General features: G+C 38.6%; 2 protein-coding genes across 4 annotated transcripts in view; one reads left to right on the top strand and one right to left on the bottom strand.

Moving 5' to 3' along the window:
• The first annotated feature begins 1,563 nt into the window (after positions 1–1,563).
• METTL21C (methyltransferase 21C, AARS1 lysine) lies at positions 1,564–9,862 on the top strand. 2 transcript variants are annotated; one of them, XM_048929466.1, is made up of 5 exons: positions 1,564–1,938; positions 5,043–5,197; positions 6,527–6,669; positions 7,912–8,029; positions 8,289–9,862. In XM_048929466.1, the coding sequence occupies exons 2-5, from the start codon at positions 5,083–5,085 to the stop codon at positions 8,681–8,683; spliced, it is 771 nt and encodes a 256-aa protein (XP_048785423.1). In that variant the 5' UTR covers positions 1,564–1,938; positions 5,043–5,082; the 3' UTR covers positions 8,684–9,862. The 2 variants fall into 2 exon arrangements, with proteins under 2 accessions (XP_048785423.1, XP_048785433.1); XM_048929476.1 differs by lacking the exon at positions 1,564–1,938 and adding an exon at positions 4,025–4,041.
• The window catches only part of TPP2 (tripeptidyl peptidase 2), a 48,149-nt gene continuing 29,718 nt past the window's right edge, over positions 9,043–27,473 (bottom strand). For both annotated transcript variants that reach the window (XM_048929359.1, XM_048929350.1), the window contains 6 exons: positions 21,685–21,836; positions 21,477–21,573; positions 20,448–20,578; positions 18,970–19,177; positions 10,550–10,669; positions 9,043–10,010 (listed from right to left, as the gene is read on the bottom strand). In XM_048929359.1, coding sequence (XP_048785316.1) covers positions 9,921–10,010; positions 10,550–10,669; positions 18,970–19,177; positions 20,448–20,578; positions 21,477–21,573; positions 21,685–21,836 — 798 coding nt within the window. In that variant the 3' untranslated portion in view covers positions 9,043–9,920. The remainder of the gene's footprint in view (positions 10,011–10,549; positions 10,670–18,969; positions 19,178–20,447; positions 20,579–21,476; positions 21,574–21,684; positions 21,837–27,473) is intronic.

Raw genomic sequence — 27,473 nt, forward strand, 5'->3', positions numbered from 1 at the left:
AGAAGGGAGATTTAGGCTAGATGTTAGGAAGAAACTTCTCTCTGTGACGGCAGTAAGGCGCTGGCACAGCTGCCCAGAGAAGCTTTGGTGCCCAATCCCTGAAGGCACTCAAGGCCAGGTTGGATAGGGCCCTGGGCAACTAAGCTGGTGGGGGGCAGCCCTGCTCATGGCACAGGGTTGGGGCTGGGTGGCCTAAGGCCCCTTGCAACCCAAACCATTCTGTGATTCTATATCATAGAAAGCCTGATTCTATATCACAAGGCCTGAAGTGGTGGACTGCCCTCTGCCCACTCAAGCCTGCAGAAATTTTAGTGCCATGGTGCTGCACCCCCAGATGAAGTTCATCTGCAGCATTAAACAAAAAGTGCTTGGAGAGAGACTGTGGCACATAAAGCATTTGTAGAAATTATCTGTAAAGTATATTTGAACAGCACTTTTCAAGCATCCAGTGTTGCTACCTGCAAAACTTACAAGCAAGAAGTGAAGCCACACCTAAATTATTTCTAACCATGCTGTACCACTGATCCTGAAGCTGCTTTTCAACTGCCCTCACAAGACAGAACAAGGAGCGAGCCTTTTCCTTCGATTTGATTTGAAAAGTGCACTGCCTGTGCTCAGCACTAATCCCAGCACCAAAGCTGAAGGCAGAGCACTGGCAGCAGGACTGGTCTGAGCTACGTCCATCTGCAGAGGCAAAACATTGATATGAGAGCCAGGAACATGCCTGCTTGAAAGATCATATCGCAAAAAAACAACAAAACCCAGCTCAACAGAGACAACAGTCACTTCAGCAGCGAGTTGGACATCCCTGCCTTCTTTTTTCTGCTGTCAGCTCCCGACCTAGCTCAGGGCCACCTATTTCCACAGTGAGGGGAAATGGAGGGGGGCTGTGTAGTGCACAAGGACGAGGCACAGTTTTTAAGACATAGTTAAGTTAATGATCTGTCCCTTGGATCCATAAATAAACAAATAGATATGTTCTTTTCAATATTCCAGAGAAAGGAGATCAGGGTGACTTGGTGCAAGCATCCAGGCATCTCCTACACTCGATGCAACTGCTGGAGCCTTCCCGTGGCCGAGGTGGGAAATGCACAGCCCCGAAAGGCTCATCTCATGTCTCTGCTCTGGAGAATGAGACCTGAATTCACAGTCTGTTCCCCCACAAGGTGCACATCCTTACATGCTGACTAGAATATGCACTGCTGCCCTCCTCTGTCACTTTATCCTGCAGCTGCCTGCCAGCCCTTTGGCTTTCACAGCTCCTTTCAAACTTCTTTTACTCCGATTTTTTTTCCTTAAAAATCCTTTCTGGGTGGGTGGTGGACGGGGACGGGGGGCAGAAAGGCAGCCACGGAAAATGCACACAACTGCTTGATTCTTGATGTGTGCAAGCAACGCACATCTGGTGTATGTCTGACATCTATAATTCCTGTTAGTGCTGCAGAGCAACAAGAGCTCCCTGAGGGAGTGAAGTTCCCATCGCTGCTAGCAGGCACTGCCCGTGCAAATCGCTGCTGATCCCGGCTGCAGGGAGTCTGCCGGGCCCTGACCTTCCCTCGGAGCCGCTTCCGACCCCTCATTTTCCTCCACACTCGGGCTGTGCCTCTCGCACGCAGCTGCTCCCTTGGGTCAGGACTGCAGATCCTAACGGGGCGCAGCCAGCCTGGCAAGTGAGAGGCTGGAAAAGCCCCAGAGTTCTGCTTGTGAGGCAGCAGCACTCGGGACCATGAGGTTCAGGAGCATTTTTGTTTCATGCCGCAAGTGGAAAAGATCTGAGCATGGGGCAGCGAGCCCTTCGCACGCTGCCTGGTCATGTTGCTGTAAATAGCCCACCAGCCCTGGCGGGCAGCGCGGCTGCTTCCAGGTGCGCGGCGGTATAAAAACCTCTGGAGGGGGCATCAGCCTGCGGGAGCCTTCCAGCGCCTTGCACCACAACAGGTAACGGCACTGCTCCACTGCCCTGACCCTAACCCTGACGTGGATGCTTCCTGCTGACTAACAAAGGAACTCAGCTCTGCACTCCTTGCCTGCTCTGCCCACGCACACCTAACACGTTGGTTTTTTGCATTTGGATGCATGCACCTTGTGGGCTCAAATATCATAAGGGTGTACAGCAATGCTCTAGGCATATATATGCATACAGACACACGTGCATATTAGGCAGTGCATTGAACTTTGCACGAGTGCTCAGAAACACTGAGTGCACGGCCGGTCCTAACTCACACTGCAGTGCAACTGCGCTTCTCCTTTGAGCAGATGGAAGTGGCTTTCGCCTGTTAATTCTGACTACAACCAGCAACGCAGTGTGATCTTGTGCCAAGAAAACAGAGAAGTCTCTCAGCAGAGCTGTGCTCACTGCTGAGGACCGAATGACACAGTACTACTGCTCAGTAACCTACTTTTTTTTATTTTGGGCCATGCGGTCAGATCCAAAAGCCAAGCAATGAATTTCAGAAGTTGAGGCAGAAAATTTATTAGAGGGGATAAAACTGAATAAAGCTAAAAGCTGAATAAAGCTAAAGCTTATAAAGCTACAAGGAGGCTGAGGAGAGACCTTTTTGCTCTCTTCCAGTATCTGAAAGGTGCTGACAGCGAGAGCAGGGTTGGTCTCTTCTCACTGGTGGTAGGACAAGGGGGAATGGCCTCAAGTTGCACCAGGGTAAGTTTAGGTTCAGGAAAAACTTCTTTACAGAAAGGGTTGTTAAGCACTGGAATAGGCTCCCCAGGGAGGTGGTTGAGTCACCATCCCTGGATGTTTGGATGTGGTGCTCAGGGACATGATTTAGCGGTGGCTTGTTAGAGTTAGTGTAGTATGGTTAGGTTGTGGTTGGACTCAATGATCTTTAAGGTCTTTTCCAACCTGAGTGATTCTATGGCTTTTTAAAGCATTACCATAAGGTTTATTACCATCTTACAATTTAGTCTTAAGCATTTTATTACCCTGTCAGATAGATACAATTTTGTGACTTATTCCATCTTCTTAAAGTTCCGAAGAAATCAAACGTGGTGTTGCAACTTATTTTTTTGGCAACAAAGTCAAAGACTGTTAGTGTAGCCCCCATGAGTTTAAACTCTTTGGAAACCACAGAATTTAGGTGATGATTCCCTTCAGAATCACTTTGCCAATACATGAGCTGCTAACCACCACAAAGAGCCAGCAGTTTCTAAGGGAACAGATTTTGCTTGCCATACTGTCTTCCCCAAATTAAATGTTTATAAGGGATGTATCACTTTCAGGGAAATGTGGATCAGAAAACTGTATGAAGTGTCCATTCTAGTAAGACAGCAGCAACTCGAGCATCTTGCACGTGATGATGCAGATACTGCCCATGTGCAACAAGAGCACCCAGTAGTGACTTGTGCCCACAGCCCTCAAGTAGAGTCGGTCATTTACAGTAATAAATGAAAGCTGTTCATACATTAATATATTTGAATCCAGACTAAATGTAGCTTGTAGCAAAAGCAAAACAACAAAAAAACAACAAAAAAACCCCCCTTCACTTTATGAATGACTAATAGCTGTGGCATTAGGATGCATGAAACAATAACTTCCTATTATGCAAAAGCGACACCTACAAAAAGATATGATGTTACTGTGGCATCCAGAAGCCCAGCATGATGTATCTATCACTATGAATAAATGCAGAGTGCATAACCTCTTCTCCCAGACTGACATCTGAGAACTTGGGCACCTGAGGGACTTCAGGGCCAGACCAGGCCCATCAGTGTAACCCACGGTTATTTTTCAGATCTCTTGATCCTTTTAAGAAGGGCTTTAATAAAAACAGCAAAGCGCCTTTATGAATATTTAAGTCGACTCCTATTCCAGAGCATAGTGGAAATGGTAAGTGATGGCCTGAACGAGCGACTGAGCACCTGGCAGGAAGGCAGGGACAAACTGCTCAGCTGCATGCCGTGCACCTGAGTGACTGGATGGGGTGGAGCCAGGATCCACCTCTTCCCAGACCTCATTTAAGGGTTGGCAGGGGAAGAGAGGGCATTACTTGCTGGAGATCTCTGCCTATCTGAGATCTTCCAAAGGTAAGCAGCTCTTTTTCTTCTTTATGTATCTGTGGCTGCTGTGTTTGGCTTTGCTCCCGTTTGTTGTAGCCAAAGACTTTACTACTCTGCCATTATCATCTCGTTATAGCATTACACAGAGGATCTCAAAGAACAAAAGAGAAGAAAGCATAACGATTTTTAAGTGCAACAGAACATCCCTCCTTTAGTTTAGAATTCAACGTGTCTGTACTGAATGATATCAGAGAAGTTATTTATTACAAGTGCTTAACAGTGGAGCAGCAAATACACATTTACTAAGCTGTGTCAAATCTGATCTGTGGTACCCACGTGGCCAACTGTAAGCCTGAACTGCCACAGTAAGAACTTGACTTTTTTTTCATATCTGGAGCTGGAATGAGAGCCATTGCTGAGAACAGGCAGTGTACTATTGAAACTGAACTGGCTGCTGTAGCTCCAGCATTACCTTCCATATTCAATCTCCTATGCCTCCATTGTATTTTGAAATATATACGAAAGGTGTGCGGCCAGAACTCGTTACCTGCCAGATAGAGGCCCTCTGAGGAGGAAAAATACAAAACAAAATGTGCAGAATTCCAATTACTTAGCATTCTCCCTTTTGAATAGGTAAAAAATAAAATAGAATCACTTGCCATAGCTGTGAACAAACACCATGCTACAGGAGTCAGCACACGAGTCTTGTGCCTGTGAATAAAGGGAGTAATAAGGAATATATCAAGCAGCAGAACTGCAGTGGTGTCAGCGTCGTGGGTGCAAATAAACCACCTCCACACGTCAGCAGTCATTCTGCCCTTAAAAACTACCTGCAGGCACTGCCAAGCTTCTCCCTCACGGATCAAAGGAGGTGCTTAAAGGAACCTCCAGCAGCGTGAGGCCACCCAACCCAGTCATATGAGCCTGGGCAGAGCCAGAGCAGGATGGGGAGATCCCACAGCCAGCTCTCCAATCATCTTGTACAAAGGAATTGCCCTCAACTTTCTATATCTATATTTCTATTTCAGTTCCACAATCTTGGCACAGCAGCTGCCATTTCCCAACACAATGCAAAGAGCAACAGACTGCCAAACAGCGGAAGGAGAAGCCTGTGAAGAGCCGTGTGACTCTGAGAACTGCACTTGCAGCTCCAACTGCTCATCAACAGCAGAATCCAACCCCGGTATAATCCTTTATAATACTGTAATTGCTGTGTCCTGCTGGTATTCCATCGCTTCATTTTTCTGTCTTTGGATAGTGAATGTCAATCTGTCACTTCTCTTCTTGAGCTCTACTCTCCCCATTTTTTTTTTCCCTCTGTTGTAGTTTATTTTTGGACCAAATCTAGGAAAATTATTCTAACTCCATAATTGACGTGCATATTGTAAAAAGCCTCTGGATTTTATTTAGACATCAGAGAAATAATTTTCAAGCACTGCCAGAGAGCTGATTATAACATGTACTGGTTGGGCTGGCACTGCTGAAGCTGTGATATTACAAATTTTAACACAAGCTAAACCGCTTTGCTTGAGCATCTATTAAGAACTGCAGGCAGGCATTGATCAAAATCCATGCAATCCAGAACAAAATTGTCCTTTGCAGTTGAATGTTGTATCATCTATGCATATCCTGCCACTAGGCTTCCAATGGCTGCACAGTCATTAAGCGCCCTGATTTCAGTGAGTTTGGTTGGAGCAGTTAAGCTGAGCTTTCCTGAACATCCACCCTACCAGCCTACATGCTATGATGAGACATGCTAGTACTACACTACAGTGGCACTTGCTCAACAGCAGCGTTTCAACATACACTGAAAAAGTGTTTCAGAACCCTCTTTTTGTAGAAGGGTTAAGAATTCAAGAAACCCAGCTCTTTTAGTGAGTGGCAGTGTAACAGGTAAAACAGAAATGGCAGGTACTCTTCTTTTCGAAACACAAAGCTTAGCATTCTGTATCTGCTGGCCATCTTCTAGCAGGCATGTTAAGTTCATTAAGTATATTACTATCTAAAAAGATGCTAAAAAGAAACTATTTGCTATCTGATTTCAAGAGTCAGTAGGAAAAAACAACAACAACAACAAGGAAAAGCACTTAAATCTCAAGCATAACATGAGCTGCAGAAGGCAACTTCTGTGTATTTTATGTTTTGGTATCTGTAAAGTGCCATTTAACACTCAATCACAGAAAGGTCTTAAAAGCTTGTTCAGTTCCAGCCTCCTGCCAGGACTGCTCCCACCAGCTCAGGCTGCCCAGGGCCTCACCCAACCTGGCCTGAATGTCTCCAGAGATGGGGATCCATAGGTTCTACTGGGCAGCCTGTTAAAAACACTGCTTCTGCTCCTCTAGCAGCCAGACTGCCCACAGCTGGAGAGCAGATGGTCTTAAACCCCATCACCTGACAGCTTTTCCAGTGCATGTGCTCGTGTACAATAATCACAAAGTCCTTCTCATACTTTAAAAAGCTGTGTGTTAATCCACGCATATGTAATACCCCTTTCATCTTCTCTCTCTCACAGATTCACCGGTAATTCTTAAAATATTGCAGAACTGGGCTCCCACAGTTTCCCACTACTTTGACAAAGAGCATTACACTTACGCAGGCCAGCACATTGTCATCCAGGAATCTATAGAACACTTTGGAGCAGTGGTGTGGCCTGGGGTAAGTACTCAATATGGCATCCAGGGAGTTGATGTGACTGATAAATCAGAAATGGCAATGGCAGACAAACCTCAAGGTAGTACTTTTTCAGTTAATTCCTATTTCTGGTGAGGAACTATGCTGTGAAATACTAGAGCAGAAAGCTCTGCCTTACACTGATTTGGTAGTTTGCACCAAAAGAAATGGGGCATGTAAGTAGCATGTAGATAGTAAATTATTTCCACTTACAGAGGTAAGAAAAAAAAAAAATACCTTCCAGTTGGTCAATTGGATGAAGATAGGGAGGAAAAAAAGTTAAAATTGTTTGGAAAAAATTGGAAAAATTGTTGCTTCCTCCACATGGCCAGCTGCTCATTTAGAAAATTGAAGCAATCAAGCAGCATTACAAAAAGGAGACTAAAGAAGAAAATTGTGAAAGATTAAAGAAGGTACTTTAAAATAATGAAAGTGTTTCTTTGAAAGAACAGCCTGGAGCTATTCCAGCACAGTGCAAACAGGTCTTTTCCCATCTTCATTCCTTCTGCTGCAAAAAAAAGAACTTCTTGTAGACTCAGAAATATGGCTCTGGAGGAAGAAAGGGTGCTTCAGAATTTTTCAGATCTACTTTTATTGGAAAAGCTCACCAACAACGTCTGACCAAAAAAAGAAAAGAAAATAAAATAAAAATAAAAATAAAGTGTATGGATAAATGAAACGATATCTGAATCTGGAACGCCAGAACATCAGTTCTCAAATTAATCAGGTGTCAGAATGCAGATGGTAAAACTTTCCAAGAAAAGCGCGAGGTTGTGCAAATTGGGCTGGTGATTCATGAGTTGTCAGCCTGCCCAGAGCAGGTAGACAGCGTTGCATTATGAGGAAGCACAGGAGTTAAAACCCTAACACACCAGTCTTAAGAAGACAAACAAAAGGGCAGTTAATTTCTTTGGCATCCGTTTATGTTATTCATCAACAGAATGGTTCCCATTTGGACGCTACCTATCTTGAGCTGTGAGAGGAATCACAAAAGGTATACATGTCTGCTGCAAATTCATCATCTCACAAGACCTAAAATTAACAATAAACTAGCTTAATCGGATTGTTTGACATAAAGAACAGGACACAATGTTTCTTTCCATATTATGTTTATGTTACAGCCATCAGTGTTTTCCACTGTATAAAAAAATACAGTATAAAAACATCAAATTAATTTTTGTGCAACTTAATTGATACCATCTTATGAATACGTGGTAATTATTTCAGGCACTGGCTTTGTCTCAGTATCTGGAATCAAATCAAGAACGATTCAACCTCAAAGACAAGAAAGTTTTGGAAATTGGTGCTGGAACAGGCTTGGTTTCCATCGTGGCTTCCATCTTAGGTCAGTAAACTATTTCCTTTCAGATTTCTTATGAAACACAATCTAGATCTGTGACTGCCACTTGAAAGCAATGAAGCAACAGCTGAAATTAATACATTCGTCACTGCTTTTTTAAAAAAATGAAAGCAAGTTGAACACTGATGTTAATAAAGATTCTAGTTATTGCTGAGGGGGAAGCAGGGGAAGTAATATCAAAAAGTTTGCATCTTTAGGTTTAACTACATACCTCTGAATTAAAACAAATCTATGTATTCTTTAGGAGCTTATGTTACAGCTACTGATTTGCCTGAGGTTCTTGAAAATCTCTCATTTAATATTTCAAGAAATACACACAACATGAATACACACAAACCTGAAGTGAGAAAACTGGTGTGGGGAGAAGACCTCAATGAAGACTTCCCTTTATCAACTTACCATTACGATTTTATACTGGCAAGTGATGTTGTATACCATCATACTGCTCTGGATGCCCTGCTAGCAACAATGGTACACTTCTGCCAGCCAGGGACAGTATTATTATGGGCGAATAAATTCAGATTCAGTACAGACTATGAATTTTTGGAACAACTTTGCAATATATTCGATACATCCATCCTAGCAGAATTTCCAGAATCAAACGTCAAGTTGCTTAAAGCCACAGTAAGAGAGAACTGAAGAAAAAAAAAAACAACTACTAATTTTGATTTCACACCTGCACCTTGCAGTTTGGAATGTGATGTGCAATTACGGTACGCCCTCTGTACGTTTACGTCTGTGAAGTTGTAGCTGTAGCTGAACTCTGCATGTTCTGTTACAAGAAATCTGGCAAGACAAGCAATAGAGCTCATTTGTCTTGGGTTCATACTTACAACCTATTCAAACAGACCAATTTCACTCCACTGGAGGAACAATGTCACTAAGTAGTCAGATAGCAGGGAGACATTAACAGAAAGCATTGATCTTCTAGGCTGCACTGAACTTCTGCTGTTTGGAAGGTGTTCTCTTTCAGCAAATTTCATTTACATACTCCTGGATGAACCAATATTTTTAGCTTTATTTGTTTTTATTACCTATAAAATAATCTTTTAAAGTATCAGAGTGCACATGGTGTTTTTTTGATCGTCAGTTTTGCACATTTATTCTGTTGTGTTTTACATTTTTAACATTATTAAACATATATGTATAGCTTTACAATACCTGGTCAAGATTTAACTGTCTGGCACTTTATACATGTATCAGCCTGTCCTGATACTCAGGTTCACATGGATTTTTGAGTTTGCCTGAAATCACTCCAAAATGAAGATTTACAGGAGCACCTATGCATCAGCAATTACGAGCTGCATGTATTAACAGTTTCAGAGGTTGAATTTTTCTTTAAAAAAAAAACAAAAAAAAAACAAAAACAAAGAACAAAACCACAAATGTAAACTCTTGCAAACAATATGGATAATTATGTCCCATTACTTTTGTCTAATAAATAAGATTTTAGCTACTCCTGAAGTAGCTTTAAGGCCTTCATACAATTGAAAATGAAATTAAGATCAAACGTGTTAAAAGTCACTTTACTGTAAAAAATACAGAGCTTTTACAGGTTTGCAGTTAAAATTAACAGTTAAGAAACTAACATGCATGCAGTAAGCTATATCAGCCTAATTCCAACTCTTTTCTGTTAGCAGTTCTGGCACGTCCATTGCCAGCAATGGGATGCACAATAAGGTAACTCCCTGATGACTGGAGTCAGGTTAACAGGTATTAAGCTGTACCCAGGTGCCTTTACTGATAAATACACACAATTTAATGATCGACATTCAGTAATGAAAACATGCGTTCCTATAAAAAAAAAAAAAAATCAAACTTATCTTTTCATATCCTGCCCTTATAGAATTACGTTAGGTTTACAATTTCCAGATTTCTAGAATACACAATAATCAGGGGGATACATAACAGGAAGCCAGTTTTCAGAGAAAGTTGCACAGTGAGTCCATCCCAATAACTTCATTAGCTGAAGGAAGAAAGCAAACAACAAAAAAAAAGTGAGATGCTCATGGGTCATATTCTTCAATTTAAGTCCTTCCAACACATATTGCATTGACATTAACTACTCATTAAGGATATCTGTAATCAGAAAGATAAGTCTGGAGAACTTGAGCTTATTTAGATCTGAAAGGCTAGGTGATCTACAGCCTTTCAATTAAACATACAAATATTTGATGTAATTAAATTTCATAGGAGGTACAGTAATTCCCATTAATTCTTTGCCTATGTTATACTAGTACTATCTGTGATTACTAACAGTAACGATAACACGATAAACACTCACATAATGATTTAAATATGCAAAAGAGTTTTGGTAAATACTCTAGAAAAAATGGAAGAGCAAACTAGGACCAAAAAAATGGGACCAAACATCAAAAGCTTGGATAAGGTTAACATTTTGAGTTCTACAATATAAAATATAAAATGTAACAAAGATTACGCCTCCTGTGTTTACACATTTACTCAGAATTAATACAAACCATCATTTTAATGAACACACTTTACCTGAATGCAGTTTTTCAGGTTGTCTTTTGTTGGCTTTTCTTCTGCAAGTTTTGTTGCGAACTTGAGCCCTCTCCCATACATTTTGTTCGCCAGCGCATGCTTATAGGCAAAAGTCAAAACCTACAATATGAAAATAAAACAGTTTAGATATTAAAATACTTGGCTCTTACAAGGCTTAACAAATAATAGCAGATTCTCTTCAGGACGTAGAAGTGACTTAAAGCAAAACAATTACATGAAACAGATTGCATTTTTTTTGCAGGAAAACAGATGATTCCTAGTAGCAGTTATAAACAAGAACATCCTAGAAACTACTAATGACTTTGTGGACATATCTGACTTTAGAACATTTTATGCAATACAGACATCATTATTCAAATTCTTTAGTCATCACATTTCTAGGTTGTTTGGATTTTCATTTGCTAGAGGCAACTGCATAGTAAAAAGGAGTTTAAACAAAATAAAATCTTCAAGAACCAGGCAGACGTATCTTTGATCCACAGAAACAAAGACTCCATTAACAGCATTGGTTTGCAGGAAATAAACTTATTGCAGAAACAAATATGAACATATATACTGAATGATGTATGTGTGTATATAATATATATATACATACAGAGGTATGCACATAGTTATAAACAGGCAATGGAGACAGGTAAGCATGAAGACAAACCTCAGGTTTTGGTCAACTCCTCAACACTATTAAGAATAGATAAGAAAACTTCCTCTTGATACTACAAACTCCAAAGGTAGAGTTCACAATACCTGACAATGCTGCAACTAGCATTTGTAAATGAACGTGTGAATGAATGTGTTTACTTCAGAGATAATGTGAAATAAATCAGCTTCTGAACACTATTAACAGCGTTCAGTGTTGCAAGGTGGTTCATAGTATTTCACCCATCATTAAGAACTAGTGATGAATCAGGACATTTTCATCTATTTCCTTTGGAATGCTTACAGTAAGTTTAAAAAAAAAAAAAAAAAAAAAAAAAAAAAAAAAAGAGTGACAACACCAAAAATGGAGAACATGACATTACTATTATTTTTAGTACAGTTTTAATGCAATCTGGTATTAGAGTTTGCAATTCGTTTTCCCCTCAGTCAGCACAATGATTTTCCTTTTCTCTGATTCCTCAAATGAAAGTCAGTTTTCCAACAATGTGTACTTAAAATACACCATTGAGAAGCCAAAAAAAAAAAAACAAACCAAACAAAAACCTCAAGGATGTTCAGATATAAATATTTTGCATTATAAAGATTTAAAATATTTTCTACTAATAAAATATTAAGGAATCCAATATTCCTATCCTGCAAGGACTGAAGAACCTGCCTAATTTTAGCTAACTGAACACTCCTTCTGAATGTTAACTGACATGCAATATTTTGCAGTATCTGTACCTGAAAGACTGAGCTAGAAAAGGAAATGGCACACCTAATTATCATGGAAGTGAAGGTACAGTTTTCTAGGTCTGAAGAGCCAAGTACTTCATATGCCAAGCACTCAAGCACTGCCCATTCTTCTTCTGTCTTCCAGTATTATTTGGTTATGTTGAAGTATTCACTTAAGCTGCAATAGCTTTTGAATACAATTTGTACTAGTTAAAGCACACACACATATGCAACAATGAGCATAGAGCACCATTCACATACAAATCTTTCCAAATATTGCTATTGGAAAAGTACTTTGCATGCTGCATTCTCAATCCAAACACTTCTGAACAACTGCTCAGTGGATCCATCAGCAGACTCAGTTGATTAAACTAAACTTAAAGAAGTAAAATGAAGAAAAAAAAAAATCCTTTCTGAAAGTATGATAGAACCACAAACCAAACCAAAAGAAAACAAACGAAAATCAGGTGAGAGATGCATTGGAGCTTTCAGCAAACATATTAAAGGCTAACCAAAAATAATGTCACTGCTCTATTAAGAAAGCTCTTACCTGACCCTGTAAGTTTTGAATGGTTACTGAACATCAGTGACAAAGGCAGGATGAAAGCCACTTGACAGCATTTCTTTCGTAACAGGGCTTCCTAGAGTTTTTGTAGCAAGAAAACAAAGTATTTTACGAAATACCCTTACTCTGGCTAAATAAAAGTTTGGGTATTCCTAAATGAGGAAAAAAAAAAAAATCTCCCAAGGACCAAAAGGTTGAAACAATGCTCCAAGACCTTTTGATAAAAAGATCATTTCTAAGCGCTTGAAAAAACAAATAAACAAAAAAAAACCAACCCACAGTCAGCTGTAAACAAGTAAAAATACTAAAAGTTTGTTAGCACTTCAGAAGTTAAGAATAATGCATGGAATGCTTTAAAATCGGTATAGATTAACAAGATTTAAGAAATAATACCTCATTACTTGTGCATATATTGATCAAATTAAGGCTTACAAATTACAATAGTGCAAGCTTTACAGTATCACAGAACTGGAGCTTATTCCTCGATGTGTGTAAACAATAAAAACGGGGATGCTATTAAGATATAACCAACAGCTGCTATCAGATTGTATACAACAGCAAGTAAACAAATCTATAGTGTACAAAAACAGCTGCTAGATGTAAGAATAGAAATGAATTCTAAATGCTTGGTATTATTTCATAACTTCAATAAATACAAGGCCAGCTTTTACAGAACAAATGATACAGATGAAAAGTTGACCGAAGAACTGTATCAACGGAAACAAAAAGCAATATGCACTTTTAGGATGCTTTGGGGTTGGGAAATAAATGTTAGCTCCTAGGTTCCCAAGCTAATGGCCTGTAATAATAAGTGTACTAAAAGCCAGACCCACAGAAATAGTTGGTAATCACCTGCCAACTCGCTGACAGCTACAAAAAGATGCATATACTTTGGAGGATAAAGTTCTGAAATGATTTCTCAGGATATTTGCATGGCTGCAGTATTTTCGTATCTGAAAATGCTCCTTAAAAAACCAGCACACTTAAGGTCCACCAATACTCAACGATTACCTAATGAAAACCTTTCTGGGATTTTAATACCTATACTTAGCAAAAGGAAAAGAGATTTGTATAATTAGTTACTTCATTATTTCAACTGTTGATTAAAATGTATCTACATTAACAAATAATTAAAATGCTACATTACACAACACCTATAGACAACACAACTCACTGTAAGAATTATAAGCATGACAGCTTCAGTATTATCAGGGAGTGAGCTTCTTCAGGCTCAAATATAGCTACGGGAGTAAACTAAGGTTTCTCAGCTTCTTATGTTGACTCTGCTCAATCAAATATTACAAATAAAAGCAATATTCATACAAAAATTGACTTATCTTATTTTCAGAGAGGGAAGGGAGTTCATGGAATCAAGTGCACAGCAACAACCTTTTGGCAGTGACTGAGTATGATCTGCTGGAACAGACAGCTGCATCTGACAGTAATATGAAAAACACTCCAGGCCAAAGATGCTTAAAAGGCAGGATGGAAAGGTCTGGGTATTTTATCTGTTTACTTATTTTTAAACATGACTTTTGCTTAACCTTTGGATTAGCTGTTGGGGATAAGGGGAGTTAAATTCTATAGATGAGTCAATGTCAGCAAGAAATAGGTAAATCCTACTACTCTCCTGTAGAAGTTTTGTTTGAAACTGGTCATTTTGGCCTGCAAAGTGTACAGTTATGCTCAGGTAAATGAAAAAAAAAAAAAAAAAAAAAAAAAAGCCAACAAAATTTATACTTCAACATAAAAAAGTACTAAAGCACCATCACAAATGTGCCTGCATAATCAAACAAATACTTGCTGAACAGAGCTATCTCAACTGTGGTATATTCAAATTGCTTTTCTATATAGAATACACATTTTCTTTCATGCATCATTTGAAGTAAAACTTCAGAGAGAAGTGATCTAACTAGAACAGAGGAAGCAGGAACAACGTACTTACTATCAACAGCAAGCACCAGTCTTCCTACACACTTGCTATAACATGACAAGCATGACACTTCAATGGAAAATAGGCAAGTAAGGGAACTTAACACCTTGTGTGTACCTATGTGTGCACATACGTCAACAGCAGAAGAAAGGTTGCATACAAATAGCACTTGATTTACTAGAGGGTGAGCAAAAACACACAGAAGTGATGATATTCTCAATACATCTTATACACACAGAAGAAAGCATGCTCTCTTTTGGTTTTCAGAACTCTACTTAGCTTTTAAACATTGTCATCATCTGGAAGAACTTTGACCCAAGTGAAGCTTTGAGGTAAAAACAGTTTCTATCAATACAATGCTTCTACCTAAAGCTGTTAACATACTTGAAGCACTAGAGTACTGTACCAATTACTAACATCCACTTGTTCTCACCCTGTTGCTCTATCTTTAGAGCATCAATGACACAAAGTCATGTTCACGTACAGTAAGAGCTCCACATTTTCAGTTCTAACCTCGTGTTAGAATAACTTCGCTGCCTCTTGAGGATTATGAGGATGTTCAACACAAGGCCTACTCCTGCTCCTACATTACTATTCCAAACTTTACCTGTCCTCTTTCCACGTTTATATTCCCCCCCAAAAGAAATGAGTCACCCAAGGTTAGGCAATACAATCAAGCCATAACACTTCATTTTGTCAGTCCCATTTAAGTCTTTCCAGAACACAGTCACAGAAATGCATTTTGGTCGTTTTTTTTGGTTTGTTTGTTTACTACCAATGGGAATTTTGTCAAGCCCAAGTCAGCTGTACTGAAGATTATCATCAGCAGAAAAGACATTTTTGCCCTTTGTTGCAACAATACTTGTCTGTTTCTTAGAATTTGTTTTGAAGCTTTAAATACTACTATGTCCTCAATGCTATTCGCAAACTTCCCTCCAGAAATCTTGATGGAAGATGGACACTTGGACTAGGTGATCTTGGAAGTCTTTTCCAACCTTGGTGATTCTATGACTCCTAAAAGGATGTGGATGTGAAATACACATTCCTCTAAGATGCTCAAAACTTCAGATTTTCCCCTACCAGTCTTCAAAACAAAATTACATGCACTAGGCACACTGTTTCTAAAGTAGTAAAATATAATCCAGTAATAAAACAGTAAAACTGTATGCAACAGTGAACCAGAGACTTATAGGAACAATTATTCTACATGGATAAAAGGTTAGAAAGGAAGAAAACTAAATGCTAGTGGTGATATTTAAAAGACGACGACATTTGTGTTTATTCAAGCAGAAGGTCGAGAAAGTTTTAAAACACAATCCCACCTACAAAACTTGCCATGATAAAAACAGATTAATATTGACCAGTCAGCTTGAACATCAGAAGCAGTTTGGTAGAAGTCAGCGGAAGGAAGGAACTGCAAATTGTTAAATTCTTTTTTTTTTTTGTAGAAAAGTAACACATGTATTGCTATTCTCACAGTATACAGCAATAGATAGAAGAACATAACTACATTTTTCCTATTTATTTTCATGTCAGACTATACTAGGACATTAATAGAGCTAAATAAACATATAATGATGATCCAATTATGCTTTATGGTTCTGAATGACCACATGCAGTGGAACTGTCAAGTCATGGCCTCAACCAATGGCTGAGCACCAGGTGAGAAGGCCTAGCAAAGCCAAGGAGCTCAGGTGCAAGCAGTGCACATGAGTGACCAGAAGTAGTGGAGCTGGGGTCCACACCTCCCTGCCTCCATTTAAGGATTAGCAGCCAAGGGAGCAACATCTCTCCAGATAGATATCACTCTCCTGTTGAACTGTTACTGTTTATGAGAAGGGATGAGCCAATTTTCCTTCTTTATTGTCTGCTATCGGTCTGTAGTGCATTTGAGGGCACTGTCATCGCCTTCTTTTGTCATACACTACACAAAGAGCACTCCTTTGCTGGATGGAAAGCATAGTGCTAAGAGCTCAAACAGCAGGTATGAGCTGTCAAATTGCTTACTAGTTAGTTCTCCTGGAAACTACCAGGTGGGCATGACACCTGTTAGCAGTGGAAATAAGAAAATACAAACCACAGCAAACATAGAACTTCTACATAGCAATGAAGAGAAACAGTACTGTTTTCTCTTTTGAGAATAACTCCCTGGGTCTGACCTTAGTTCTTTTCTTCAAATCTGTTAGCAAGGAAAACCATTAGAGTGCATTACTGTCTCCTTTCAAAGCACACAAAGACCTGAAGTCACACTATTTTCACTCCTCATTCCTTGCAGAGTTTCCAGAAAGAGAAAACAGAAGTAAAAATGTGAAAAGCTAAGTCTGTTCCAATAATTATACATACGTGATGATACTGCTTGAAGTATTCTTATTTCTTTCCCTTCAAGTTTTTTGTATTTAATCTGTAGGGGTTATAACTGCTGAACAGTACCATTGGGAAGATGAGAATATATATCCATGACATGGTCTTTTGAAAGATTAAATTGATAGCAAAATTATCACCGCATAATTGCTGACCAGCCAACAAGTACGCAGAATGCAGAAAGCAGAAAGAAAAGCACTGCAGGAACTAGCAGGCTATCTAGGCTACTTGCCAAACTATGACTGAAACAATTCAAAGATTGAGATTTCAACACCTATCTGGGTAACTCATTCTAGTGCTGGATCACTTCTACAGCAGAAAGACTTTCCTTTTGCTTACATACTCACTCCTATGGTTTGTCTCTGCTGCCTCCTGCCCTGCCTCTGGGATCACTGTGAAGAGCCTGGATGCATCTTCTTTTTACCCCCTGCCTCCATCACACAGTATTCACAACATCTACCTAAGCTTTCTCTCTACTGGCTAAATAGTCTCAACATTTCCTCATATGACAGATACAACAACAATTTTTGTGGCCCTTGTAATATTATTCACATTACTCATCACTGCTATACTGATACAGAGCAACTTGTTCAGCAGCAAGAGACCAAAAATGACAAACTGCAAGTGGGCCAGGTGGGGCTGAATAAGTGAGGATAGATATGGGTACAGGACAGAAAAAGCATGAGACAATGACATATCTCAGGAATTTTTAGGATGACTCAGAATTTTCAGAAGCCATTGGTCTAAAATACCCAGAGCATTCCACAACAGTTCCACACTAAAAGCAGTATTCCTAATCACTTTAGATATGCTTTACTAGTAACTCCAAGAAGGAAAGCAAACAACACGCTGAATAACCACAATGGAACTCACTTCCACATGAAATGCCACAACAATGTTGGCCTTTTAGTTACTGATTTAACAATACAGAGGCATCTATTTTCAGAAGAAAACCTGAATTGCACACAGATAGGTCCCATGCTTAGATCCAAGAGCAGTTTAGATCCCTAATCTGCCCAAATCAAACCACAGTTGCTCATTCCAGACCCAGAGCTCTCTTCTTGATACACTTCCAGTAGGACAGCTGTGCTGATAGTTTTTCCCACTGAAAACATGAACATCATGTTTATAATCAAAAGATTAAAGTAGAACAGGGTTCATTATTACTAGTATTGTAGTTACAGATAAGCAGCAAGAACATCCTGTCCTACATAGTATGATTAAAGCACAATCTGCTACCATGGGATACTACAATCAGACTAAGAACAGAAGAAAAATGCTTAAAAGATGTATGTGAATACATGCACTACAAGAAGTGAGAGCAGCTACCATCGACCTTTCAACCTTCTTGTTCAAACCTCCAGCAAAAGCACAAGCTCTTACCAGGAAGACTATTTACTGTCAAGAAATTAATAAAATTTTATTATTTTCTTTTGTAACTATCTGAAGCGCAGCTTTGGCAGCTTAACTGAAATAAACGCCTCTTTTGTCTTCCAAAGCCATATGTAGAGTTACACACAGCAGCTAATTAAATAATACACAGTAACTCAACCATTAAAAAGTCAAAAATCAGTGAATTAGTATACACAAGTACAATGTCTCAAGTAATATTTCTTCTTCTGGAATAGCTGTTTCAAACAGAGAGACAAACTTAGTTCCAGTCTTAGTAAACTTAAAATAACAGGAAGTTTTCTGCTAATAAATTTTTCAGTGTAAACGTTTCCAAGAATTTATTTTACTTCTATAGACATTACTGACAGCAAAACACAAAACTTCTGCTGTCTATTTTGTGGAATAAGCAACAGAGTGGAGGACTAAACAGAGTAGCTGTTTGTACTTCTGCATACAGCTACAGCAGCTAGCAAGTTAACCAAAAACACTGCCTGAAAGGTACAGAGAGAGGCAATTCAATGAAGCAAGCACCTTTTTAAAGGAAATCTGGTACACTATACCCCTCCTTCTAACCCTATGTTAATATACAGAGAGATGAGCTTACCACAGATTTGCAAAATCTCTATGGAAAAAGGTCACTAAGGAAGCACAACTTATGGGGACAGCATGAACATGCAGAAGGGAGGAACATACATGTGCACACAGAGGTGGTGCATAATTCCAAGAGGAGCATAAAAAGATACAATATGCAAAAGGAAGTCTGCTCTGCACTCTTACCTTGCTGTCAAACAGATCAGTCCATTTTGTTGTTTCCCAGAACGTCTCTGTCAAGGCTTCTGAGCAACTCTCATGATCCTCATCTTTGCCTTCAGCATCACTGGAAGCAGCCCCATCTTGGGTCTGCAGATGAAGAAGCTGGTCAGCCAGTGCGCTTCCTTTTCGACAAAGTGCATCCACTAAAGTAGTCTTCTGTTTTTCCATTTCACTAGAAAAAAAACAGCAAGAAAAAGATTAAGGACTTTTCATAGACACATCATTAAGAACAGAGTCAGTACTGACAATCAGCAGTTAGCACGCAGATTGAAAATAAGCACAAACATCATCTTAAAAACAGGGCTATTTACTACAAATAAAACTAACTGAGAAAAAAAAATATATTTCTGAGACATACTATACATTACAAAAACTCGATTGTTCTCCTCAGTTTGAAACATCTTTGGTGTCTTACGGCAAGGGCAGCTCAGGATTTTAAAACTGGGTAAGCCAGCATCTAGAAATAAAGCTTTACAGCTCTTGGCATTACAAGCGGAGTCAAATCCAGCACTAACATGAGCAGATACAATTCTGCTGACTTCAAGGGAATTGCACCCATTTAAAGCACCGTTACATCTGGTGTTTAGTTTCAGATGTTAGATTCAATCACATGATCTAATGGTTCAACTTACCAAGAAATGTTTTGAATGAAATTTATTATAGCATAACTTTGTTTTTATGTCAGTGACTCTAGAATTACACACACGGATTCAGGAAAGCTAGACTACTTTTACAACTGAAATCTGGTATATTATCTAACATAACAAATAAGCGTTCAATCTCCCCTTCTAAGGCCCTAATCTTCAAATCTGTAGCTCTTATATTTGTGACTAAAACCATACCACAATAATTCTCTGGACTAGGGTATCAATTTGAACATACTTTCTTCCTAGGGATGAATACTGATAATTCAGGGAAACATATCTAAAAGAAGTAACATAGGAAAAAAAAAAATTCTCAAAAATACTCAGAAGCAGAATTATGGTCATTGTATCTTAAACAAATGAGATTTTTGGCAAGAATTTACTTCTAAGACTGCTATCAATTTTAGCTTCTAACCCAGTTACAAAAGGTTGCAAAGTATTATGAAAAGGAAGTTAGCATTCCAAACACAAGCCTCTACATCAAGGTTGTAATGGTTCCTCTGAGGTGACATTAAGCTTGATACAACCTTAGTATCCCATTTTTTCAGATTCATTTACATCCTGAAAGAACCCTTACTTTATTTATCATTTCTAGGCAACCCACTGCAGACTTCAGTGTTCCTGTATTCTTGAAACATAGTAAGGAACAAAATCCTGCAAACAAGCTTGAAATCGTCTGTGCTTAAAACAATAAGACAAGCCATTCAAAACAATTACAGTCATTCCAATTCTTATATGCAGAGAAAGTACAGAGATTACAAAAATAGGATGCAAGAAAATTATTTACTGGTTAGGTACTTTTTTATAGTAGTTGCATCAGGTCTGGGATCAGTCTTCATAGCAAAATAAACTGCTAATGCTGTTTGATCAATATGAGAGATTACGGTATTCGCGGCTTCAACAATTTCATCAAGTCTTTTCATACGTTCCTAAAAGAAGGGGAAGAAATGTATTTAGTGATATGAAATCATGCTACTTGATTGCTGATTTTATTACCACTAGGATATTTGCAAAGGCATGCAGAAATAAGGTTAAGTGATTCAATATGCCTTTTCTACACCTTCTCCAACTTCTCGCATGGAAAAACCTGATGGTAAGCCTGCATTATCAAGATACCCCACGTACATAGTACATTTCACTCAGACTGCAATAAAAAAAAAAAGTGAACACACACACACACACACACACACACACAGATGCAGATTTTACAGGAATAAAACACCTTCCAGAACAAACTGATGATTTCTCAAGGAATAATGGTAGCAGTTATTCACTTCTGACTGAAATGCAAAATCAGAATCAAACAAGAAAAAAAAATTAAAACTACTGACATACACATGAAGGTGTCCATCATTAAGATGAACAGAAATAACCCAGGCACACAGACACTTCTGTGTAATAGTTTGCAGTTCTCATTTTTGAGGACAACAACAGATGGTAAATAAAGCTGTATTATTTCAAAGGGTTACTGTCCTCGCTTGTCTGGGCAATTCTGCTATGACATCAGTTCATAAGAGGAGCAAAATGTTAAACGTGCTCTGCTCAGATACCATCAGAATAACACTTTGTAGCCTAGGTTTAGCTGAACAAGAAACAGATGAGAAGCCAACATCCTATATGAAGGCACACCTTCTTTCATTCTATTGCAGGATAAGGTAATTCATGTTCCATTAGCTTATATCACTGTCAATCTAATCTAATCAGGAATTCCTGCTTTATTGCACTGAGTACAGCCATGGTAATCAATTCAAGGCCAAACATGTATAAGGATTCAGTTGTTTAGGTTAAATAAACGCAGTGAGACAAAGTTTTAAAACATTAAATAACCTTTTCAGAATCCAGTTGATGAAGTCTCGCAACATATAGTGGAAGATGATTAGGAAAGGCTTCTTTCAACTCGTTGTACACATCAGGGGTATCCAGCCTAGAAGAGAGGAGAACATGAAAATACAGATTCTGAAGTTCAAAGCAATGTTTTTCCTAGTTTCTTTTGTATAGCTGCTTCAAGGTTCTGTAGTAACGACAGCAGACATACTTGGTCATCCATTGTATTTTTAGATCTCGTAAAGCTTCAGCAAATTCTTCTTTTACATCTTTTTCTTTTTCCTGTTCTCTTTCTTTTTCTTTGCTGCCATTTTTACTCTTGGATGGTGATGGTATCAGATGATAGTGAACTGTAAGGACATCCTGGAAGTGGGAGAAGAGGCACATACTGAGGGGGATACAAAAGCTAAATCACAGCAAGCAACTACTCTGAGCTACACATACACTGAATAGGAACTGTAAGAACAAAAAAAGTATTATTACTCTCTAAGAACTACTTTTTTTTCCAAGCGATATAAAGGTGCAAATAAAACAGCACACTTGGTACAAGACTAAGCTTAAAACTGAACAAGTTGACTTTTGTGTACTCAGATAATTTTATATAATATTAATTAGGGAAACAGCAGTGGCTTTTTTGTTTTTGTTTTTAAGGAGAGCAAACAGCTTGGTTGAAAGGTAAAGAAGTCAGAGACCTTATCCTACAAATCTGACAATAAACAAGCAAATGAAGATGACTGAACTCTAGAAATACTACAGTGATATACACATGAATTGCATCATCCAATAAACAAGTTTATTTCTCCTGAATGAGCGTTCCTTAATTAGCTACTGCACTGATGGTCACTTATGTCCTAGCTTGCTGCTACAGAAGTCCCAGTTTCACCTGTATTTGTGTTCAAAATAGCTGGAAGATAACAACTTATTTACTACTATGAAAACTCTAAATGCTGGCACTGAAATACTACAGCTTGAGTTCATGCTACTCAACAATCAGCACAAGAGAATCAGCTACAAGATCTTCATGTTAAAAAGCTAACCTAACACTATGCTCTGAAAGCCAATCCTGAGATAACTTATGTGTAAGTTTTCAAATAAGCCAATATTAGACTTGTCTTTCTCTCTAAGACATTACAGCTGCTGGGGGAGGTTATTTTGTTGTTTTTATTGATGCCTTAAAATAAAAAAAACCCACAAAACCAACACTACAAACTGAACACCGAAGGCACATACACAGCTATTCTCTATTTAAAATACTTCACAAAGAAGATTACTTCAATTTAAATATTTCAAAGACAGTTATCCTGTGGAAATATCATGTAAACTGTTGTGCTGTCTGATCAACTGCTCTGGCTATTTAGTTATTCAGACCAATTACCCTGAAACAGACTTGTGTGAATACATGAATCAAATTAGCACTGCATAATGAAATGCAATCTTGTGCACAATATATTTCAATCATTTAAACAAATTATAAAGGTGACCACAAGAAATGACTACTCATAACTTTGGAACAATGGACTTTAACATTACACTTCTGAATCTATTCAAGAATGGTGGGGCAGAACAATTTTATTTCAAATGACAGTTTATCAAATCAGCAGCTTGCTAAGTAACCAGCATAGTTTTCAGTATGCCTAAGACAAAATGACATTAAATATTCCCTTCCAACAATTATTCCTGCTACTTATCATGCAGTTAAAGGTTGAACTACAGAAGTGACATTTACAGATATATTTTTAAAGGTTGTTTGGAGCACTACTATACATTATAGTTTTCATAGGAATTACCCTACACCAGTATGAAGTGCATGACCTATGTACACACACCTAAACAAGACTTCAGCAATACCTAGACCAAAGCATGACAAAACAATTCACAAAGGCAAACTCATGCAGAGGAGGATACAGAAGTCAGGAACAAGGTGCTGGGGCTGACTACAGTAATAAGAAAGGTAGAAACTAATAACCTAGTACCTTAAAGCAAACCAAACATTTTAAGATGCCTAAGAAGTTAGTCCAGTAAGAAAATCTGAATCACTAGTTTGCAGTGTTTAATGAAACACGTTCTACTAACACTAGCCTGAGAAAGAAATCTGCTTGCCTGGAAGTATTCTAATATTTCAGGATTTCCTTACTTAGGGGCCTCCTCTACTCTGCTTAGCTAAAAAAGTTTGAGGTTATCTATTCAAATGCTCGGGGCATTCTCAAGCCTTGTCTATATCAAAAGGCTGGTTTAAGGTTTTAAATCAAGTGTAATTACATTAGCAAAATCCTAGTTATAAGAATGAACATTTTCATTTAAGCAACTAATTCAATGTAGGTCACTCTGAAAGTAATCCCTCCTATTTATTTCCATGGAAACTATATCTGATACAAAGAACACCATAGCACTATTTGATAGAACAAATTCTCAGCTACAGAACATTATTTTTCAATGTATTCATCACCATTAGTTCAGCATTTTTGCCAGCAATAAATAAGATCCATAACAATCTGTACCATAAGAAATAACCCACTGCCGCCACTGCTGAAAAGCAGCAGCCACCACCTCACTGTGCTCACATTCACTGTTCAGTCTCCATAAACATCCTGCAAGCGTTGATGAATGTCAGTGGGCACATTTTTTCCAATCTGAAGGAATACAATGACATCCCTTTTCTTCACATGCACTTCAATGTCAGACACCACTTTGTCAGAATGTCCTTCTGCTACCAATGGCTGCACGGCAACAAAACGGAATGGAATAGTGGTGGAAGGTTCAGCCTCTATTGCCATATCACCAACCATTTTCCTCTGACTTCATGGGCCAACATAATAAAATAGGAGGCACTACTTTCAGAGCAGCCCTTGTGCATCGCTGAGCCATCAAAAAGGCAGTAAAATCACTGCTCTCAGCCAGCTGTTTTTGGTCTCATGAGATTCTACAAACACTACAAGCTATGACCACTGAAAGGAAAACAGTAGGTCTCATCTCTTGGTACCTTTTTCAAGAGTTTACAGAAAAATACGCATGCTTCTCTGCAGAAATCAAATGCATTTCAAAGGGTAAATATTGTCTAATAAAACATGATAGGCATAAGATAGACTGAAAGCATCTGCATTCTCTTATCTCTATTCTATGAGCAAACACTAGCATTACTCAAAGCTTTGCATCCCCCTCCAGTTACCAGAACATCCCAGAATGACAACGTTGTTGCCTTCAGAGAAACTCTTACTGGAGATTAAAGGTGAAAGAAGGTAGCTCTTTATGAATCACAGAACCACAGGCACTAGAAGAGACCTCAAGAGATCATCAAGACTTCAACCCCCCCTGCTAAAGCAGCTTCACTACAATATGTCACACAAGAGCTACAAACTGAATGGCAGCAAACAAGAATATTATGCCTTGAAAGGATTACTTCAAGGCAACGTACAAATTAATGAGAAAGCTGCCCTTTGTTTATCCTCTAAAAAAACTTAAGCAGTATTAAAAACTTTGGAAGTATACATGGTATACACTTTGGTCAGTATACTCTCTGTACAATTTGGTAAGCCTCAGATGGTTTACTTTTAACTTGAACTATAACTTGTACATATACAATATGTACAATGCCCTCACAGGACCTATATTAATAGTTACCAATTTCATTTAAGTATTTTCATTTATACTTATGTCTGATGTTTCAACATCTGAAACTTTATATGGAAATTCCATTTAAAAAATATTTTCACTTCAAGGCTTTCCACATCATAACTAAAACCTCCTTGAAGAAAACCATCTTTTGTCTTATTTTCCATTTAATAAATGCCATGCACATGCATGTCTACATACACACAGCTGAATGTGTCTAAGGAATTTGTATCTACTTTAAGATTCAGATAATTTGTATACCATTGTTTTTATGGCAATCATTTTATTTAACTGAAAATGAAACTCACAAGCGAGACTTAAACAAATTGGGCAGGCACACTTCATTGTATTATTGAAAGCTGGATAGACAAGGATAATGTTTAAAGCTGAAAGGAAGTAATCTGACACATTTACGATTCACTTCAGGATTGTATTTGTAACACTTCTACTATTCTTTGTTAATATCTGCATAGGAAATAATGGCAAGCTAGGGAGAAACGCATGAATTCTCTACCTCTCAGGCAGGCAAGGAGAGGGAGATGGTTGTCCCCCCTACTCTGCCCTTGTAAGGCCCTGTCTGGAGTACTGCATCCATGCCTGGGGATCTACAGCATAAGAAGGATGCACAGGTGTTTTTGAGTAGGTCCAAAAGAGGACCACAAAGGTGATCAGAGGGCTGGAACACCTCTCCTATGAATAAAGGCCAAGGGAGCTGAGCTTGTCCAGCCTGGAGAAGAGAAAGCTCCAGGAAGACCTCACTGAGGCCTGCAGAAGAGATCAGGAAAGACTCTTAATTTGGGACTGAAATGGCAGGACAAGGCATCCAGTTTTATAGTCAAGTAAATATATAAACAAAAGGAGATTTAGATCAGATCTAAGGGGGAAAAAAATTTTCCTCAGAGAGTAGTGATGAACTGGAACAAGTTGTCCAGAGAAGTTGCAAATGCTCCATCCATGGAAATGTTCAAGGTCATGCTGGATGAGGTCCTGGCCAGCCTGATCCAGTGGAAAGTGTCCCTGGCACTTCACTTAGAATCAGATGACATTATGCTTCCCTCCAACCCAAATCACTCTGTACACTGCTGTTTAAAATCTGCATTATGTAAAGTAACAGAATTGTTTCTTACAGACCAGACACTAGTACCATTTCCACCCTATATTAAAAACAAAAGCTGGAGACAAGTTGAAAGTCAGATTGTAACCATATAACAAAAGGTAGTTTGTGAAAGAAAAGATGTATAAAGAACCAAATTTTTCATTATTATTATTTTTTAAACACGGCTGTTTAGTATGTGCTTACAGACTGCAAACCAAGGATAAGTCAGCTTCAGTGCCAATACAACACGGCTCTTCCTACTTCACTGGAAATCGAGAGTTCCAAGAAAAACATCACTGAATTCTGAACTTTATGCTTATCAAGTGATCAGTAGTCAAAGAGAAAGGGTTTTTTTGTTTTTAAGGTCTAGACATACTGAAGACAGGAAGACATTTCATAAAAACCCATGCCTAAGGGTTTTTATTTTTGTGTTCAGATAAAATTAAGTCCCATGGCACCACTTTTGAAACAGAAAATTGAGGATTAGGTGAATGCTTCTGGGCTACACTTCCAGTAAGACAAAGACTCTTGCTTATACTGTGGAAAGAACCTACTGTCTTTTTGTCTAGTTACAGAAGAATTAACTGCCTTCTTTGGAAAAAGCAGGGTGCCATTTCCTGACACAGCCTGAAGTTGCTTTCATACAAAATAGAATAAAGACTGTTTCTGCAAGAAACAGTCATCCTGGATTATTGGCAATGTTGAGCACACAGGGGCAAGCTAACATTGCCCTTCTCCATACCTCTTCCCTACCCTACCACTCCCCCCCCCAAAAAAAACACCAAGAAACAATACACAAAACACGCAAAACACTAGTCTGTAGACTAGTCACTAGTATCAAAACAAACTTATCCATAAAACTAAAACAAACACTGCTAATCCTATAAGTTGGTCCTGGACTTACCTCTGCAAAAAATAAAATAAAAATCTACGTATGCCCTTTTGACTGACCAGGCTACAGAAGAAATACAGTAACAAGTTTTTGAGCATGGAAAAAAATATGTATCTGCACTACAGGAGACTCAGAGTGACAGGGCAGGGTAAACATATGAAACTTGCCCAGAAGGATGCCCACAGACCCGTACTCTTGGAAAAAGCTGTTCATTAATGAAGCTATTGTGGATCAATGCAGTGAAATACAGTGAATTTCATGTATCCACTATTAGTGTGCAGATACATCTTGTAAATAATAGGAAGTACCCAGAAAAGGAACAGCTTTCATTTTGGCTTATATACTGCTCAGGTATGAACACAAATCTGTTCTAAAAGGAAAAAAAAAATAGCATAACGTGCAA

The sequence above is a fragment of the Lagopus muta genome, chromosome 1 (genome assembly GCF_023343835.1).
Source record: "Lagopus muta isolate bLagMut1 chromosome 1, bLagMut1 primary, whole genome shotgun sequence".
In the NCBI taxonomy this organism is placed as follows: Eukaryota; Metazoa; Chordata; class Aves; order Galliformes; family Phasianidae; genus Lagopus; species Lagopus muta.

What these genes read in the sequence shown, in the direction of transcription:
- METTL21C (XM_048929466.1), top strand. Translation starts at nt 5,083, where the DNA reads ATGCAAAGAGCAACAGACTGCCAAACAGCGGAAGGAGAAGCCTGTGAA. An exon ending in AACAGCAGAATCCAACCCCG is followed by an intron (nt 5,198 to 6,526) that starts GTATAATCCTTT and finishes TCTCTCTCACAG; the next exon opens with ATTCACCGGTAATTCTTAAA. An exon ending in CATCGTGGCTTCCATCTTAG is followed by an intron (nt 8,030 to 8,288) that starts GTCAGTAAACTA and finishes TGTATTCTTTAG; the next exon opens with GAGCTTATGTTACAGCTACT.